The sequence below is a fragment of the Symphodus melops genome (assembly GCF_947650265.1).
Source record: "Symphodus melops genome assembly, chromosome: 11".
Taxonomy (NCBI): Eukaryota; Metazoa; Chordata; class Actinopteri; order Labriformes; family Labridae; genus Symphodus; species Symphodus melops.
In genome coordinates, this window is record NC_136701.1 from 1048537 (window position 1) to 1067297 (window position 18761).

The window sequence follows — 18761 nt, forward strand, 5'->3', positions numbered from 1 at the left end:
TTTTATAAACTGAGTCCAATCCGACTTTTTAATGTTTCTTCAATTTAATTTGAAACGTTTTTACGTCTCTTTGTTTGAGCTCACTGAGACGTCGTTAATTACAGCCCCACCTTCACGAGGACCCGAGGGTCCTGACGCACTGTGCCTTTAAGAGTAACACAAAACAAGACGTGTAGATGATGAAGAGTCGGCGTGATTTCTCTTGTTGACAGAATGAAATCAGAACAGTGACCACGTGATCTCTGTGGGTTCATCGTCGTGGTTTCAAAAATCCAGCGAGCTAGAAAACCACAAACAAACTTTAACAAAGAACATCACCGCTACATCTCCTCGCCGTCGCATCATTCTGTCAATAATAACAATAAGAAGAACAATAACAACCTTTGTGTGTCATCTGAAGCTCTCACAAGACATTCATGATCTTACAAAGCTCAACAGTGAAGTAAACGTGCTGTTCAAGTTCTCAATGGTGGATTGGATTGTTATCCATGATGTCATAACCATCAGAGGTCGACTGACCACGAGCTGTCTGAGTGTGACGTGATGGTTCATGTTCCTGAAGTGTGTCTGATGTTGACCTTGTTTAAAGAACGACACGGTTTATTCACCATATCAAGGAAAGAAGCTACGCTAAACTATGCAGAGTCATTGTGTCACAGCCACGTCTCTGATTGGTGGAGCTAGCTCACTGTTACCATGGCAATGGTTCCTTTCTCTGGTGCTGTAGGCTAGCTATCGTAGTTAGTAACCCATCAGTGAATGTGCATTTACAACACATACAATCTGTGACTCCTCTGGACCACACTGGGGGATCAGTGGGAGGAGCCAGAATAGGGGGCGGGGCCACGTCTGTGTTAGTCTGGAGGAAGTTTGTTCTTCTTCAGTTTGGGTCAGAGTGAAGAACAGAGAGAGATGAAGGTGTACTTTCTGCTGCTGTCGATCGCCCTTAGCTGCTCCGCTGCAGGTCAGTGTTTGTTTACACTTTGTTTACAGTTTGTTTGTTGTTTTTTAAATGTTCACACTTTGTTTACAGTTTGTTTACAGTTTCTTTGCTGTTTGTTTGATGTTTGTTTACAGTTTGTTTACAGTTTGCTTGCTGTTCTTTTAAATGTTTGTTTACACTTTGTATACTGTCTGTTTGCTGTTTGTTTAATGTTTGTTTACACTTTGTTTGCTGTTTGTTTGATGTTTGTTTACACTTTGTTTGCTGTTTGTTTGCTGTTTGTTTACACTTTGTTTGCTGTTCTTTTAAATGTTTGTTTACACTTTGTATACTGTCTGTTTGCTGTTTGTTTGATGTTTGTTTACGCTTTGTTTACAGTTTGCTTGCTGTTCTTTTAAATGTTTGTTTACACTTTGTTTGCTGTTTGTTTGATGTTTGTTTACGCTTTGTTTACAGTTTGCTTGCTGTTCTTTTAAATGTTTGTTTACACTTTGTTTGCTGTTTGTTTGATGTTTGTTTACGCTTTGTTTACAGTTTGCTTGCTGTTCTTTTAAATGTTTGTTTACACTTTGTATACTGTCTGTTTAATGTTTGTTTACTTTTTTGCAGCTTTTTTTTCAATATTTATTTACACTGTGTTTGCTGTTTGTTTACTGTTTACAATTTGTTTACACTTTGTTTACTGTTTGTTTACACTTTGTTTACTCCATGATGAAGAGTTGGCATTATTAACGCCTTCATTAGATATAAATCAACACGTTAATAACGAGGTCGAGTCATTAAAGATTTCATGAGATCAACATGAAATCTATGAATCAAAAGATTGTTTGTAAAAAAATCATTGATCTATTCATAAACAAGATAATTGATTGCTTTTAAGGACTCTAATTAAATATGAATATATATTTATTAAAATTATTTTTGTTGTTTTTAAGAAGTAATTATAATCCAATATATTATTCTTGGTATTTATTGTTTATAAATAAACATTCAGTGTCGATAAACAATTTGAAGGATTTGAGGGAAATCCTTTTATAAAGATGAAGTTTAAAGGTTCCTCTTTATGATTGACAGTTCAGCATCACTTTTATAACAAGAATTCTTGATCCAAGATGTGAAATCAATCAGATCAAAGGAATCAATGTGGTTATTGATCTTTGATGAACAAAGAATGTTCGACCTAAAGATTATTGATAAAAAATAAAAAATGATTAATATTCTATAAAACCGATCAATAAGATCATCGGCTCATTAGTTAAAACTCAAACATACGATGGCCTGAAGGTGAAACGATGACATTAAAAGAAACGCGCTCCAGAAATCCAGGCCTGTAGGGGGCGCTCTTTGGGACAAGAAGACCACCTTACAAATAATAATCTATCATAATAATAATCATTATTAGGAGTTTATGTCTGTTAACACGTTGCCATGGTCATCAGTTCCTTCACTCCACCCACTGAGAATTTTAAAGAGAAGAAGAAGTGAGACAAGGAAGTGGAGACCCTTACACACACATTATCATCATTGTGTGTGTGTGTGTGTATGTGCGGTCTCAAAATGTGTTTCCTGAATCTCCAAGATTTCATAACATCAACCTACCCAACACACACACACACACACACACACACACACACACACACACACACAAACACTCACTCACAAACACACACAAACACTCACACACACACACACTCATACACTGATTTATTTTTGCAATTTCTCTGTGGAGAAACTGGAATCTTTATAAAGTTATTTATCACTAAAATTAAAAGTTAATGATTTCAATTAAACGTTTTGTTATGTTTCAAAAATATCAGTAAAGTTTAAAGTAAAGAAAAAAGAGAAAAAGAAGAGACACCCAAACTGTTTTTGGAACAGACTGACTCACTGCAGAAAATAAACTCTAGTGGACACTGGAGGAACTGCAGCTGTAAAGTTGGACATTTTAACATAGAGCTCTATGGAGACTGACTCACTGCAGGAGACAGACTCTAGTGGACACTGGAGGAACTGCAGTTTTTGGCATTTTAGTGTTATATTGATCTCTTGTCCTTGGAACACTGGAAGTCACGTACAGGAACAGGCAATAAAACATTTACAGCAGAAATTAACATTTTTACAGGCTGGTACAGAAAGTCAAACAGGTCTGATTAGTTATTGTTATCAAGGGTAGGCGCCGTGTAACGGTGCACACACACACACACACACTTATTTCACTTCTTGTTCTGGTTGTGAAAGTCAATGATGGCGTATTTGACTGTCACATCAAGCTTCACTAAAAATGTAAAGATTAAAATCAAGCTGTTTTCACTCTGGTGCTGGTTTCACCAAATGATAAGAGTGAAAAAGATTCATACGCCACTTTACTCTTAGTCTTATTATTTTATATGATAAAAAAATGTTTCAATGATTTCACATAAAATATTGAAAAATTAAATATATAATGTAAGTCTACAGGACACATCTTTCAGAGGTAATATCTGGTACCTCTAGCGCCCTCTTGTGGTTAGTTAGCCAGTGTTAAAGGCAACAATGACACATCAGTATATTTTTTCAAAGTGTGCATCTTTTATTATTTTCTGTAACTCGACAGCTCTATCCTTGAATCAGACAAAAGCTAGCAGGGACATTCTTTAACGCGTCCATGTGTGAGCCCGCAGTGACAGTATCAAATCAGCAGGCGGTCATTTGTACCTAAAATAAACGTTCTATGCCACCCATAGGGGGCGCTGTAGTACCACTTAAACAAACGATAAAAATCACGTGTGTATTTCATTGAGACATTGTGGCTCAAAAATTCTTTTTCTTTTCTTACTCATGAAGATGGAGAGTCTCCATTTTCACCTGCAGGGGGAGCTAAACGGTTTATGAAATGCTTATGTGGTCATTCTGGTGAAGGAGGCGTCTATGTAGCCTAACGTGTGAATGTGTAGCATCGGTTGCATCACCTGCAAGACAAAGTTCTGGGCTTTACGCTACAGGGACTTTCTGAGGAGTCTATTGGTTGAGACACCTGTCAATCAAAACAGAGACTCACCCCTAACGTTGACCTCGAGTAAAAAACTGAAGTTTTGACTTCAGTCGTCTTTACTGCAGGTGATCACCATGACGATGCACCTTCTGACCACGCCCCTCCCCCTGGGCTGTCTGAGCTGGTCCAGCAGCAGGAGGCGCCGTGGAGACAGGAAGTGCTTGACCAGCTTAAACAGCTGGTCCAGGTCCAGAAAGAGATCGCCAAGGGCCAGGTCCAGGTGGTCCAACTGCTAAGCATGCTGGGAACTCAGGTGAGTCAGATTTGGGTTAAGTTTAGCTTATTTTAGTGTTTAGCATGGTAAACCCTCTGTTAGAAGACAATCTCGACCCGGGGATTATTTCTTCACACAGTTATGCTACTGTGGCCACTTTTGCGTTATGGGGGGGGGGGGGGGTAAATGTTTCACATCAGAGGGACGTAAATATCGCGCCTTCAAAACGGCGCTCTGAGCAGTGCGAGTGATGAGCGAGGGCTTTAGCACCAGAGATGAACCTCAAAGAAACGCGGTGTGCAGATCATGAGAGCTTTGAGATGAAACGTGTCTCTTTGCAGACTATAAAACCAGGCACACATACAGCCAGTCACTCGGACAGGTAACCTCTGGTTGAACTAATGTAACCTGCGTTTGACGTTGTGTCTTTAGGGCTCCCAGCAGATCCAGGACCTGCAGAATCTGGCTCGACATCAGAGTCTGCTGGTGGAGAACCATCAGGCTTTACTGCTGCAGACATCTCGCATCGCCACCCACCTGCAGGACGTCCTGAAGAAACCTCTCCTACCTATCACTGCTCCCAGCCAATGAGAGCACTGCCTTCTCCACAGACAGCCAATCAAATCATCTGTTTTTATCTCTGACGGCAGGAAACGACCAACATATTTTTTATTAAACTGGCCGTCCATTGAATGAGCCCTTCAGAGATGCTGTGGTAATGAACCATGAATGAAACTATCAGTTCATCAAAGATCAATAAATCTGATAACTGTTCAATAAGACTCTGAAATCTGCTTTGTAACATAATAAGAACATTTCATGTAATCTCGAATTAAAGTGTACATGTATGATCAGCTGATGTCGCAGCACCCTATTGGACGTCTGACAAACAAACACCTGTTTCTTTTAATGATACAGATTTTATTAACACTGATACGAGCTGTTTCTTCTTCTCTGATTTTAAATAAAGTTGTGTTACATCATCCATCCAGTGACTGAGTTTCTATGTGTGTGTGTGTGTGTGTGGGGGGGGGGGGGGGTAACTGTACATGTAACACTCTGTAGTTGGTTGAATACCTGGAATCAGACTACAGTCTAAGGTTTTAAGAGCCCAAAGTCATCTTGCATGAGTTAATTAATCAAACTGGGATGCTAATTAGCAGCCAATAATTTAACATTGGAAAATCAAACAAGTTTCCCTGAATGTCATCAGACTTTAAAACGCTGCTGTCACTTTAAGACCACACGTAGAGCATGTAGCAATTTAACTTGAGTCTGAGGACGACAAATCAAAACAAGTTGGAAAAAGAGGCTGTTGACCTGTAAGAGTGCAGACACTGATGTCACCGTGACTACTGTTCACTCTGTAACCTCTTGGGTTTTTTTTTTCAGAACCTCCATGGATCCGTCTAAACTCGGACATCCTGCCAAACCAAACTGAGGTGGTTCTGACTGCTGGCTCCGCCTTCACCCTCAGTTGCCATGGCGACAACTCGACACGGTGGTCCAGCACAGCATTCCGCCTCCTGTATCAGAACCTGCTACCGAACCCAGTGGAGGTGAAAAAGTTGGACCCCAGACACACTGGGACTTACAGCTGTCAGTACACCGAGCAGGGCCTAGAACACCTGGTCACCTGGATCCACCTGTATGTCAAAGGTAAGGTTATCTGAGGCCACGCCCCCTGAAAGAGACAGTGGATACAAAACTGTCCAGGACAGGTTTTGACATTTAAGATGTGGGATAGCAGACAAACAATTAACTACTGTGTAGTCCATGAAGACAGTTGTTTGCAGTGTCGTCTTCTTTCAGGGTCGTCTTCTTACAGTGTCATCTTCTTACAGTGTCGTCTTCTTACAGTGTCGTCTTACAGTGTCGTCTTCTTACAGTGTCGTCTTCTTACAGTGTCGTCTTTTTACAGTGTTGTCTTCTTACAGTGTCGTCTTATTATAATGTCGTCTTCTTACAGTGTCGTCTTCTTACAGTGTCGTCTTCTTACAGTGTAGTCTTATTACAGTGTTGTCTTCTTACAGTGTCGTCTTCTTACAGTGTCATCTTCTTTCAGGGTCGTCTTCTTACAGTCGTCTTCTTCTTACAGTGTGGTCTTCTTACAGTGTGGTCTTCTTACAGTGTGGTCTTCTTACAGTTTGGTCTTCTTACAGTGTCGTCTTCTTACACTGTGGTCTTCTTACAGTGTCGTCTTATTACAGTGTCGTCTTATTACAGTGTCGTCTTCTTACAGTGTGGTCTTCTTACACTGTGGTCTTCTTACAGTGTGGTCTTCTTACACTGTGGTCTTCTTACAGTGTGGTCTTCTTACACTGTGGTCTTCTTACAGTTTGGTCTTCTTACAGTGTCGTCTTCTTACACTGTGGTCTTCTTACAGTGTCGTCTTATTACAGTGTCGTCTTATTACAGTGTCGTCTTCTTACAGTGTCGTCTTCTTACACTGTGGTCTTCTTACAGTGTCGTCTTATTACAGTGTCGTCTTCTTACAGTGTCGTCTTCTTACAGTTTGGTCTTCTTACAGTGTCGTCTTCTTACAGTGTCGTCTTCTTACAGTCGTCTTCTTCTTACAGTGTTGTCTTCTTACAGTGTGGTCTTCTTACAGTGTCGTCTTGTTACAGTTTGGTCTTCTTACAGTGTCGTCGTCTTCTTACAGTGTCGTCTTCTTACAGTGTCGTCTTCTTACAGTCGTCTTCTTCTTACAGTGTTGTCTTCTTACAGTTTGGTCTTCTGACAGTGTCGTCTTCTTACAGTGTGGTCTTCTTACAGTGTCGTCTTGTTACAGTTTGGTCTTCTGACAGTGTCGTCTTCTTACAGTGTGGTCTTCTGACAGTGTCGTCTTCTTACAGTGTGGTCTTCTGACAGTGTCGTCTTCTTACAGTGTCGTCTTGTTACAGTTTGGTCTTCTTACAGTGTCGTCGTCTTCTTACAGTGTCGTCTTCTTACAGTGTCGTCTTCTTACAGTTTGGTCTTCTTACAGTGTCGTCTTCTTACAGTGTCGTCTTGTTACAGTTTGGTCTTCTTACAGTGTCGTCGTCTTCTTACAGTGTCGTCTTCTTACAGTGTAGTCTTCTTACAGTTTGGTCTTCTGACAGTGTCGTCTTCTTACAGTGTCGTCTTCTTACAGTGTCGTCTTCTTACAGTGTCATCTTCTTACAGTGTCGTCTTCTTACAGTGTCGTCTTCTTACAGTTTGGTCTTCTGACAGTGTCGTCTTCTTACAGTGTAGTCTTCTTACAGTGTCGTCTTCTTACAGTGTCATCTTCTTACAGTTTGGTGTTCTGACAGTGTCGTCTTCTTACAGTTTGGTCTTCTTACAGTTTGGTCTTCTTACAGTGTAGTCTTCTTACAGTGTCATCTTCTTACAGTTTGGTCTTCTTCCAGGGTCGTCTTCTTACAGTGTCGTCTTCTTACAGTTTGGTCTTCTTCCAGTGTCGTCTTCTTTCAAGGTCGTCTTCTTACAGTCGTCTTCTTCTTACAGTGTGGTCTTCTTACAGTGTGGTCTTCTTACAGTGTGGTCTTCTTACAGTGTGGTCTTCTTACACTGTGGTCTTCTTACAGTGTCGTCTTATTACAGTGTCGTCTTCTTACAGTGTCGTCTTCTTACAGTTTGGTCTTCTTACAGTGTCGTCTTCTTACAGTGTCGTCTTCTTACAGTGTCGTCTTCTTACAGTCGTCTTCTTCTTACAGTGTCGTCTTCTTACAGTGTCGTCTTGTTACAGTTTGGTCTTCTTACAGTGTCGTCGTCTTCTTACAGTGTCGTCTTCTTACAGTGTCGTCTTCTTACAGTGTAGTCTTCTTACAGTTTGGTCTTCTGACAGTGTCGTCTTCTTACAGTGTCGTCTTCTTACAGTGTCGTCTTCTTACAGTTTGGTCTTCTGACAGTGTCGTCTTCTTACAGTGTCGTCTTCTTACAGTGTCGTCTTCTTACAGTGTCATCTTCTTACAGTTTGGTGTTCTGACAGTGTCGTCTTCTTACAGTTTGGTCTTCTTACAGTTTGGTCTTCTTACAGTGTAGTCTTCTTACAGTGTCATCTTCTTACAGTTTGGTCTTCTTCCAGTGTCGTCTTCTTACAGTGTCGTCTTCTTACAGTTTGGTCTTCTTCCAGTGTCGTCTTCTTACAGTTTGGTCTTCTGACAGTGTCGTCTTCTTACAGTGTAGTCTTCTTACAGTGTCGTCTTCTTACAGTGTCATCTTCTTACAGTTTGGTGTTCTGACAGTGTCGTCTTCTTACAGTGTCGTCTTCTTACAGTTTGGTCTTCTTCCAGTGTCGTCTTCTTACAGTTTGGTCTTCTGACAGTGTCGTCTTCTTACAGTGTAGTCTTCTTACAGTGTCGTCTTCTTACAGTGTCATCTTCTTACAGTTTGGTCTTCTTACAGTTTGGTCTTCTTACAGTGTAGTCTTCTTACAGTGTCATCTTCTTCCAGTGTCGTCTTCTTACAGTGTCGTCTTCTTACAGTTTGGTCTTCTTCCAGTGTCGTCTTCTTACAGTGTCGTCTTCTTACAGTTTGGTCTTCTTACAGTGTCGTCTGCATTCAGTCTTGTAGAGATAAACAGGTGTTCATGTTTACTTCATTTTATTCACATAAACAGAGAAATGTCCTTGAACTGAACCCTTTGGCTTCGCTCTGTTAAAACAGATTCTGAGCTCACAGATTTCTCTTGATCTAATAATTCATTTAAAAAGACCTTCATGTCATATTAACATGTCTCACAATCCTCCTCCCTCAGACCCATCTCACCCCTCAAACATGTTCGTCACCCCTCGTGCTGGATCTAATGTCGAAGAGGGACGCGACTTCCTGTTCAGGTGTCTTCTGACCGACCCCTCTCTCACCAACCTCACCCTCCAATTAGAGAGCAGCGTGGGCGGAGGCCATAGAGCTCAGGGCCTGCCTCAGGGCATGAATGTGACCTTTGACCCCAGGAGGGGAGCCCTGATCAGCAACCTGCAAAGGTCGTTCAACGGACGTTATGTTTGCTCAGGCTGGAAGGATGGAAGACAGTTTATTTCAAGACATGTGGACTTGCAGGTTTTTCCACGTAAGCCCTGTCTGTCTGTCTGTCTGTCTGTCTGTCTGTCTGTCTGTCTGTCTGTCTGTCTGTCTGTCTGTCTGTCTGTCTGTCTGTCTGTCTGTGTTTATCTGACCTCTATCTGTCTCCCTGACGACCTGTCTGTCTGCAGGGCTGCGTCATCCTCCCCTTCTGTCTCTCAGTCAGATGAAATCAATCCGTCTTGCAGGAGAGAAGTTTGAGGTCACCTGTCTGACCAGTAACCCCACCCACTTTTACAACATCACCTGGACACACCCCCGAATAAAGGTCAGAGGTCACCTGTTGTGTTAATAACAAAGACACACACAAATATTTACTTGTTTGTTTTTCACCCAGAAACTCAACGTCACCGTCAGCCGTCTCTATAGCAACCATCGCCTGTACATGAACAGCACTGTGACGGTCTCACCGCTCAGTCAGGCTCACAAAGGAACCTTTACCTGTACTGCTGTCAATAAGGCTGGAGTAGCCACGGCAACCACACACCTTGAAGTTTTGGGTATGAAACATTTAAGAAAAACATTAAATAATAACAGAAGATAAAGAGACAAAAGATGAAAAAAAAAAAAAAAACAGATCAGAACTTCAGAAAACTTTTTCTTCTCTCCTCAGATCGGCCCTACCTGAGGATCTACCTGCTGCCAGTGCAACAAGCTAACACCAAGGCTAAAGCCGCCAGTGGAGAGCTGCTCACTAATATTAGCAACACACCAATGGAAGTGCAGGAAAAGCTAGAAGCTGGAATAAACAGCAGTTTACTGGAAACACATGGGAAGTTAGTTGCTAATGTTAGCACCAATAGAAAATATGGGACTGGGAATAAAAGTGCTAAAGTTAGCGGTAGTAAGAAAGTTGAGGTATATGAAGGTCAAGACGTGATACTAACCTTTGTGACTGAGGCGTATCCTCCAATCAAAAACCTGCATTGGACAACGCCAACACACGTCAACAACAACAACACGGTGTACCAGGAGAGCTACACTGTCAGCAGCTACAGGTTAGCATGCTCTCTGCTACAAGTAAACATGCTAACAGTGACTCCAGCAATAAATACTCAGAACATGTGAACCAAAAATGACAAATACCACCTTAACATTAACAATAACAAGTGTTGGTGTTAAGGTGGAGGTTTTGGTGTTAGTTTATTTTGTTTGTGTTAAGGTGGTAGTGTTGGTGTTAAGGTGGAGGTTTTGGTGTTAGTTTATTTTGTTTGTGTTAAGGTGGTAGTGTTGGTGTTAAGGTGGTATTGTTGGTGTTAAGGTGGTATTGTTGGTGTTAAGGTGGTAGTGTTGGTGTTAAGGTGGTATTGTTGGTGTTAAGGTGGTTTTGTTGGTGTTAAGGTGGTATTGTTGGTGTTAAGGTGGTTTTGTTGGTGTTAAGGTGGTATTGTTGGTGTTAAGGTGGTATTGTTGGTGTTAAGGTGGTTTTGTTGGTGTTAAGGTGGTATTGTTGGTGTTAAGGTGGTTTTGTTGGTGTTAAGGTGGTATTGTTGGTGTTAAGGTGGTATCAGTGTTAAGGTGGTATTGTTGGTGTTAAGGTGGTAGTGTTGGTGTTAAGGTTGTATCAGTGTTAAGGTGGTAGAGTTGGTTTTAAGGTGGTATTGTTGGTGTTAAGGTGGTAGTGTTGGTATTAAGTTGGTATTGTTGGTATTAAGGTTGTATCAGTGTTAAGGTGGTATTGTTGGTGTTAAGGTGGTATCGTTGGCTTTAAGGTGGTATTGTTGGTGTTAAGGTGGTAGTGTTGGTGTTAAGTTGGTATTGTTGGTATTAAGGTTGTATCAGTGTTAAGGTGGTATTGTTGGTGTTAAGGTGGTATCGTTGGTTTTAAGGTGGTATTGTTGGTGTTAAGGTGGTATTGTTGGTGTTAAGGTGGTATCGTTGGTTTTAAGGTGGTATTGTTGGTGTTAAGGTGGTATCGTTGGTGTTAAAGTGGTAGTGTTGGTGTTAAGGTTCTATCAGTGTTAAGGTGGTATTGTTGGTGTTAAGGTGGTATTGTTGGTGTTAAGGTGGTTGTGTTGGTGTTAAGTTGGTATTGTTGGTGTTAAGGTTCTATCAGTGTTAAGGTGGTATTGTTGGTGTTAAGGTGGTATTGTTGGTGTTAAAGTGGTAGCGTTGGTGTTATGGCGGTATTGTTGGTGTTAAGGTGGTATTGTTGGTGTTAAGGTGGTTGTGTTGGTGTTAAGTTGGTATTGTTGGTGTTAAGGTGGTATTGTTGGTGTTAAGGTGGTATTGTTGGTGTTAAGGTGGTATTGTTGGTGTTAAGGTGGTTGTGTTGGTGTTAAGTTGGTATTGTTGGTGTTAAGGTTCTATCAGTGTTAAGGTGGTATTGTTGGTGTTAAGGTGGTATTGTTGGTGTTAAGGTGGTAGCGTTGGTGTTATGGCGGTATTGTTGGTGTTAAGGTTGTATCGGTGTTAAGTTGGTATTGTTGGTGTTAAGTTGGTATTGTTGGTGTTAAGTTGGTATTGTTGGTGTTAAGGTTCTATCAGTGTTAAGGTGGTATTGTTGGTGTTAAGTTGGTATTGTTGGTGTTAAGGTTCTATCAGTGTTAAGGTGGTATTGTTGGTGTTAAGGTGGTATTGTTGGTGTTAAGGTTGTATCGGTGTTAAGGTGGTATTGTTGGTGTTAAGTTGGTATTGTTGGTGTTAAGGTTCTATCAGTGTTAAGGTGGTATTGTTGGTGTTAAGGTGGTATTGTTGGTGTTAAGGTTCTATCAGTGTTAAGGTGGTATTGTTGGTGTTAAGGTGGTATTGTTGGTGTTAAGGTTGTATCGGTGTTAAGGTGGTATTGTTGGTGTTAAGGTGGTATTGTTGGTGTTAAGGTTCTATCAGTGTTAAGGTGGTATTGTTGGTGTTAAGGTGGTATTGTTGGTGTTAAGGTGGTAGCGTTGGTGTTATGGCGGTATTGTTTGGTGTTATGGTTGTATCGGTGTTAAGGTTGTATCGGTGTTAAGGTGGTATTTCTTTCCTTTAGGTCGGAGGCAAATTTGTTGCTACGTCGAGTTCATCAGGAGGATCGAGGTCGATACTCGCTCCACTTTTTCAACGCGTTCTTTAACGGCTCACAGAACATCGACCTCCAAGTTTATCGTAAGAATGTCTCACTTCCTCTCTCGTTTCCTCTCTCACTTCCTCTCTCCTTTTTCTTCTTCTTCTTCTTCTTGCTCCTCTTGACTCCAGCAGCTTTCCCTTGTTCTCTCCGAGCTATTACTGCACTTTAAATCTTTTCCTTTATTTTTAATTAAATAAACAAACATTGTGATCTGTCAGGTTCTCCGAGCGTAGCTGTCCGTCGGGAGAATGACTCCGTCACATGCAGCAGCTCTGGATATCCATTACCCACAATCCTCTGGTACAGCTGTCCCGGGATCCAGGAAACGTATGTACAGAGCAGAGTGACAGCGCCTCCTACAGGCTGCACAGACTATGACTAACATCATCTCCACAAACTATTACGTAGATTTTTTTCCTGATGGTGGCGCTAGAGGAAAGCTTAAAAACTGAAGCTGAGGTCGTCGAAGTGAAATGTTTGATGACAATAAAGACGTCACAAGCTTGAATGAATCTTCAGTTCCAAACAATCAGATCAAAACTTCACCACAGTTCAATCACGTATTTAAAATAGAGAATTTATGATATATGTGATTTCTTGAACATCATTGAATATCCCCTCACCTGCTGCAGGTGTGGAGATGACTCCACCTATCAGCTTCCTCCTGCTGATGTGACCTCACAGGAGGGGGAGGAGCAGGTGAGGACACACCTGTCGCTCCATGCGTCTCCTTCTGATGATGTCACTGTGGAGTGTGTCGCCTACAACCAGGTGGGAGAGTCTCGCCAGGTGGTGTCTGCGCGTAAGTTTGACTTTTTGAGAACAACAGGAAAATGAAACACTTTTACGTGACCGAGTTTTAAAAAGGTGATTTCGCGTTCTGCAGGAGAGCCGCCCACTTTCTTCACTGACGCTCTGATTGGTTCTCTGAGCATAGTGGGCTTCCTGATCCTGCTCTCGTCGTTCCTCCTCTACAAATGGAGACAGGTGAGTTTGATATGATCTACAGTCTGTCTGTGATGTCCTGTAAACGTGTTAGATAAATAATTATCTGCCGCCATGTTTGTTGTTCTTCTGTCAGAAACCACGATATGAGATTCGCTGGAAGATCATCGAGAGCAGCAATGGAAACAACTACACCTTTGTGGACCCCTCCCAGCTGCCGTACAACTACAAATGGGAGTTTCCCCGAGATCAACTCCGCCTCGGTACAGAACGCCATTTCACTAGCAAGGAGCACGCCACAAGTCTGCGTTTGGGAAATTTAATAAAGAGGGTTAGGATGAATGTCAAGATCATGATGGAGGAGGATGTTTCTAGGACTCGGCGGGAGGAGGGAGGCAGGACGAGAAGAGAGAGTTATAGGAAGGATGAGAGGAAGGAAGGAGGAAGGATTAAAGGACGGATGAAAGGAAGGAGGGAGGATGGATTAAAGGAAGGAGGGAGGAAGGATTAGAGGATGGATTAGAGGAAGGAGGGAGGACGGATGAGAGGAAGGAGGGAGGAAGGATTAGAGGATGGATTAGAGGAAGGAGGGAGGACGGATGAGAGGAAGGAGGGAGGATGGATGAAAGGAAGGAGGGAGGATGGATGAAAGGAAGGAGGGAGGATGGATGAGAGGAAGGAGGGAGGAAGGATTAGAGGATGGATGAGAGGAAGGAGGGAGGATGGATGAAAGGAAGGAGGGAGGATGGATTAAAGGACGGATGAGAGGAAGGAAGGAGGATGGATGAGAGGAAGGAAGGAGGAAGGATTACAGGAAGGAGGGAGGATGGGTTAAAGGAAGGAGCTTTGTTTTGTTTCTCACTAAATTGAACCTCCTCTTTTTCTTACTGTGAAAACACACACACACACACACACACACACACACACACACACACACACACTAGGTCCTGTTCTCGGTTCAGGAGCATTCGGGAAGGTGGTCGAGGCGACGGCGTACGGTCTGGGAACCGACAACAAAGTCACCCGAGTCGCTGTCAAGATGCTCAAACGTTAGTCCAACGATCGTCGTCATTTTGAATTGATAACTTTATTGTTAACGTGACCACGCGTCTGAGCTCGCTCAGACTGACGTTTGATGTTTTATTGAACAGCGAGCGCTCACTCAGAGGAACGGGAGGCTTTGATGTCCGAGCTGAAGATCCTCAGTCATCTGGGTTACCATGACAACATAGTCAACCTGCTGGGCGCCTGCACTCGAGGAGGTGACGACCAAAACAACGATTCATCGCCTCGATCCATCCGGAGCTGAGACAAAGTGCGACGTTCATTCTCAATCTCTCTCTCCTCCAATCAGGTCCCATGTTGATGATTACAGAATACTGTAGCTATGGCGACCTGCTCAACTTCCTGCGGGCTCACACTCAGGACTTCATGGCGTCCATTTTGAGTGTGGATGAAGTGGAGGGCAGAGCCTTCTACAAAAACATGGCCGCCCAGCATGCGCGGCTCAGGAGGTGGGAAGTTTTCTGTGAACATTTAATAAGTGAAGAAGAAACGTTAACGAGCGGCGAATAAGATGAATAAAGTTTTTTGGTTTTTTTTCAACTTTAACCTCGAAGATATTTCATTTTCTTCAGGCTCAGTATCAGAGGGTTCAAATTTGAGAGACTCCACACTGATCAGTGTGTGTGTGTGTGTGTGTGTGTGTGTGTGTGTGTGTGTTACAGTGACAGTGGGATCTCGTGCTGCTCAGAGTATCTGGAGATGCTGCCAGCCCCGAGTCCAGGACAAACATCAACAGGTGAGAACCAGACCACACCTGAACACACCTGAGCACACCTGAGCACACCTGAACACTCCTGAACACACCTGAACACACCTGAGCACACCTGAACACACCTGAACACACCTGAACACACCTGAACACTCCTGAGCACACCTGAACACACCTGAACACACCTGAACACTCCTGAACACACCTGAACACACCTGAGCACACCTGAACACACCTGTCATTTTTTACCTTGAGGTCAAACCTGTCTCACTGTCTTTTTGTCTTCAGGTGTGCAGAAAGACAGTTTGTCTGTCGGTGACCTCGTGAGGTTTTCCTACCAGGTGGCTCAGGGTCTGGACTTCCTGTCCACCAGGAATGTAAGCACTCACATAAGTTAAATAATCCTCTCAGCTCTGCCTGTCTGTGTCTCACCTGTCTGTGTCTTACCTGTCTGTGTCTCACCTGTCTGTGTCTCACCTGTCTGTCTCTCACCTGTCTGTCTCACACCTGTCTGTGTCTCACCTGTCTGTGTCTCACCTGTCTGTGTCTCACACCTGTCTGTCTCTCACCTGTCTGTGTCTCACCTGTCTGTGTCTTACCTGTCTGTCTCTCACCTGTCTGTGTCTCACCTGTCTGTGTCTCACCTGTCTGTCTCTCACCTGTCTGTGTCTCACCTGTCTGTCTCTCACCTGTCTGTCTCACACCTGTCTGTCTCTCACCTGTCTGTCTCACACCTTTGTCTCTCAGTGTATCCATAGAGACGTAGCGGCGAGGAACGTCCTGTTAACAGACTGCGGTGTCGCAAAGATTTGTGACTTCGGTTTGGCACGGGACATCAGGAACGACGACAGCTACATCGTCCAGGGAAACGTCAGTGTTCACCTCTCACCTGTGTACTTACCTGTACACCCTCAGTGTATGTTATGATGACACTTCCTGTCTGTTTTATTTTGAAGGCTCGTCTCCCGGTGAAGTGGATGGCTCCAGAGAGTATCTTTCAGTGTGTGTACACCGTGCAGAGCGACGTCTGGTCATATGGAGTCCTACTGTGGGAGATCTTCTCTCTGGGTAACCATGGCAGCATCTCATCCAATCAGAGAGCAGCTCTGTTGTATTTGATCATTGCATTATGGCGATTTTTGTTGTATTGAACATCAAATAGGCCTGTGATGTCACATTTGAAACACAGCCAATCCCACTGCATTCTCACATTATTCGCCTGGCAACAGTGGAGGAAGCTCTCTTACTGGATGCTTCTTTCAGCAATGCTCTCTGGGACATGTAGTTAATAACACTTTGTGTGTGCGTACCTGTTCAGGTAAGAGTCCGTACCCAAATGTTGCAGTGGATACAAACTTCTATAAGATGATCCAAAATGGCCGCCACATGGATCAGCCAGACTTTGCTCCTCAAGAGATGTGAGTAAACAGAATGATGTTAGTGTAAATGTTAATAAAGTTTTTTTTTTAATGTGACAGACATGAGCTGACAAAGTGTTTATTTACACACACCAGGTATCAGCTGATGAAGCTCTGCTGGAGTCTGGAGCCCACAGACAGACCCACCTTTAAAATGATTGGTCAGATCATAGACAGGCTCCTCCCCCCGTCGTGCCAAAATGAACAGGTAAGGACACATCTATGGCCGAGCCCTGAGTGTCGTCTGACAGGCTTTCATCATCATGGTTTTGTCATTCTGCCTCAGACGTACAAAAACATCGCTGCACACAGAGAGGAGGAGGAGGAGGAGGAGGTCAGAGGAGACGCATTAAAGAGAGGAGAAGAAGAGGAGCGCAACACAGGTAATTTACCTGTGTGCAGGATGGCGCCAAACATTTTGGCTTAAGGGAATAAATAGGGCTCTGAGTAGGCCCCGCCCCCTTCTGTCAGTATGTTTATACTGCCCATCATATAGACTGGTATAGTAATGACGTAGTTTTGTAGGCCAACCCGAAAAAATGGCGCCGGTGGTTACTACGGAAATTCTCCTATGGGATTTTTTCATTGTATTTTGGATGATTGCAGAAAATAAGCTCTGTGTCAAACACACGTTTCTGATGTGTAGCTGTTTTGTTCAGCTGATAATCTTTACAGATGAACATCATTTATGTGAAGTTTGAAGAGTTAATGCAGCCCAGAGAAGTAAAAAGCTAACGTTATGCGCTAGCGAAGTACACCACGGTCGGTTTATAATGACGTCACGACCGTTATGCTTCATCGCAATCAGCGGATTTGACAAGTTAGCTAAACGTTAGCTTAATAAGTTGTTTATGAACCTAATATTTGTAGGAACACTGAAAAACATGACTAGAGGCTGTAAGGAGGATTAGGGAGAGAGTTCCAGGCGTGATGACGCTAACTGAAACAGTTTGCGTAAAAACTTTAAAATTCACAAGTGGGGTCTTAGCTAACGTAGTTTATCTCGTCTAACAAAACCTCAACGTCTCTTCAGCTTGTGTTAACCACAGACCTTATTTCAGGCGTCTAAACACAAGTCCCATTGACTTTTAGAGGTTAGAACCACGGCGCTAAAATTCCTCACTTCCTGGTTTTAGGACTCAAAACTACACCTGTCTATACAGGGCTCTGATTAGGCCACGCCTCCTTCTGCCAGTATGTTTATACTGCCAATCATTTACAGGGTTCTGATTAGGCTCCGCCCCCTGATTTCACTATTTTTCATATTGACCAGCATTGTATACAGGCCTGTGAATATGTGAGGCTATGATTAGGCTCCGCCCCTTCTGTCATGAACCTGTTGCTAGGAGACAATTTACCTGTTTAAATCTGACTCCGCCTCTTTTATTATCTCCAGAGCGCCATGACAACGAAGATGATGGCGGGGCGGAGGGGTCAGTTGTGAAGAACATCTACCAGCTGTCCTGATCGTCCCATCCAATCAAAATGTTTGTCAAAAATGTAAAAACTTTATTGAAACATCCAGAGTGAACGACCAGCTGTGGAGTGGAAAAACAAAGATGACAGCCAAACCCTGTTTGATTTTTAATGTTTAAATGAATTTAATTTAACAACAAACTCAGGTTCAGACTGTTTTTTTTTTTTTAAATCATGAGGAAGTGACATCAGTCACATTTCAGATTAAAAGCCTCAATAAATTCAGTAGAGACAAAACTGAGGTTAAAGTTTGTATTAATAGATCAGTTTGATTTGAACATTAACCAAAAAGTATTTATGCTGAATCAATCAATAAACCAATCAATGAATCAATCCACCACCTCCTCTGTCCTCTTTCATTTATTTGTTTATATGTTCAAAGTCATTTCTTTTCAGGAAAATAAAATAAATCAAACATGAGACTGAGTTTGTTTTTACTGATCATCTGATTATGATCTTGTTATGATCTTATTAATAACAACACCAGAGCCACATGTATCATCCATGTCTGAAACTAGATCATGTTATCAGGGCGTTGATGGCCGAGCCGCTCGGTGGCAATTTAGGGCAGATTACCTGACAGGTGAGTGTGGGGGGGCGGGGCAACATTAGCGCCCCAACAATCATAATCTAATCTGAGACAGGTATACTGTTGCTAGACTCTGGACTGTGATAAAAAAGACATTGAACGAACAGGTGAGGCACACAGGTGAGACATGGTTTGGAGGGTGAATGAATGAGATAATATATTTATGTTTGATCGACAGCTGCAGCCTTAAGTTTTAGACTTGAATTGTTTGAAGATCAAAGACATGATTTAAATTTTAAATCAGAATTTTCTGACGAATCA

General features: G+C 42.6%; 1 protein-coding gene across 1 annotated transcript; it reads left to right on the forward strand.

Moving 5' to 3' along the window:
* The first annotated feature begins 775 nt into the window (after window positions 1–775).
* On the forward strand, window positions 776–18244 carry csf1rb (colony stimulating factor 1 receptor, b). Its single transcript, XM_079356586.1, has 22 exons — window positions 776–964; window positions 5581–5847; window positions 8927–9238; window positions 9381–9517; window positions 9587–9749; window positions 9863–10247; window positions 12221–12336; window positions 12517–12625; window positions 12931–13100; window positions 13185–13285; window positions 13380–13506; window positions 14188–14292; window positions 14395–14505; window positions 14598–14757; window positions 14971–15044; window positions 15306–15394; window positions 15765–15887; window positions 15974–16085; window positions 16336–16435; window positions 16532–16643; window positions 16722–16818; window positions 17832–18244. Exons 1-22 carry the CDS (start codon window positions 913–915, stop codon window positions 17900–17902), a joined length of 3093 nt encoding a protein of 1030 aa, XP_079212712.1. The 5' UTR covers window positions 776–912; the 3' UTR covers window positions 17903–18244.
* Window positions 18245–18761: the final 517 nt, after the last annotated feature.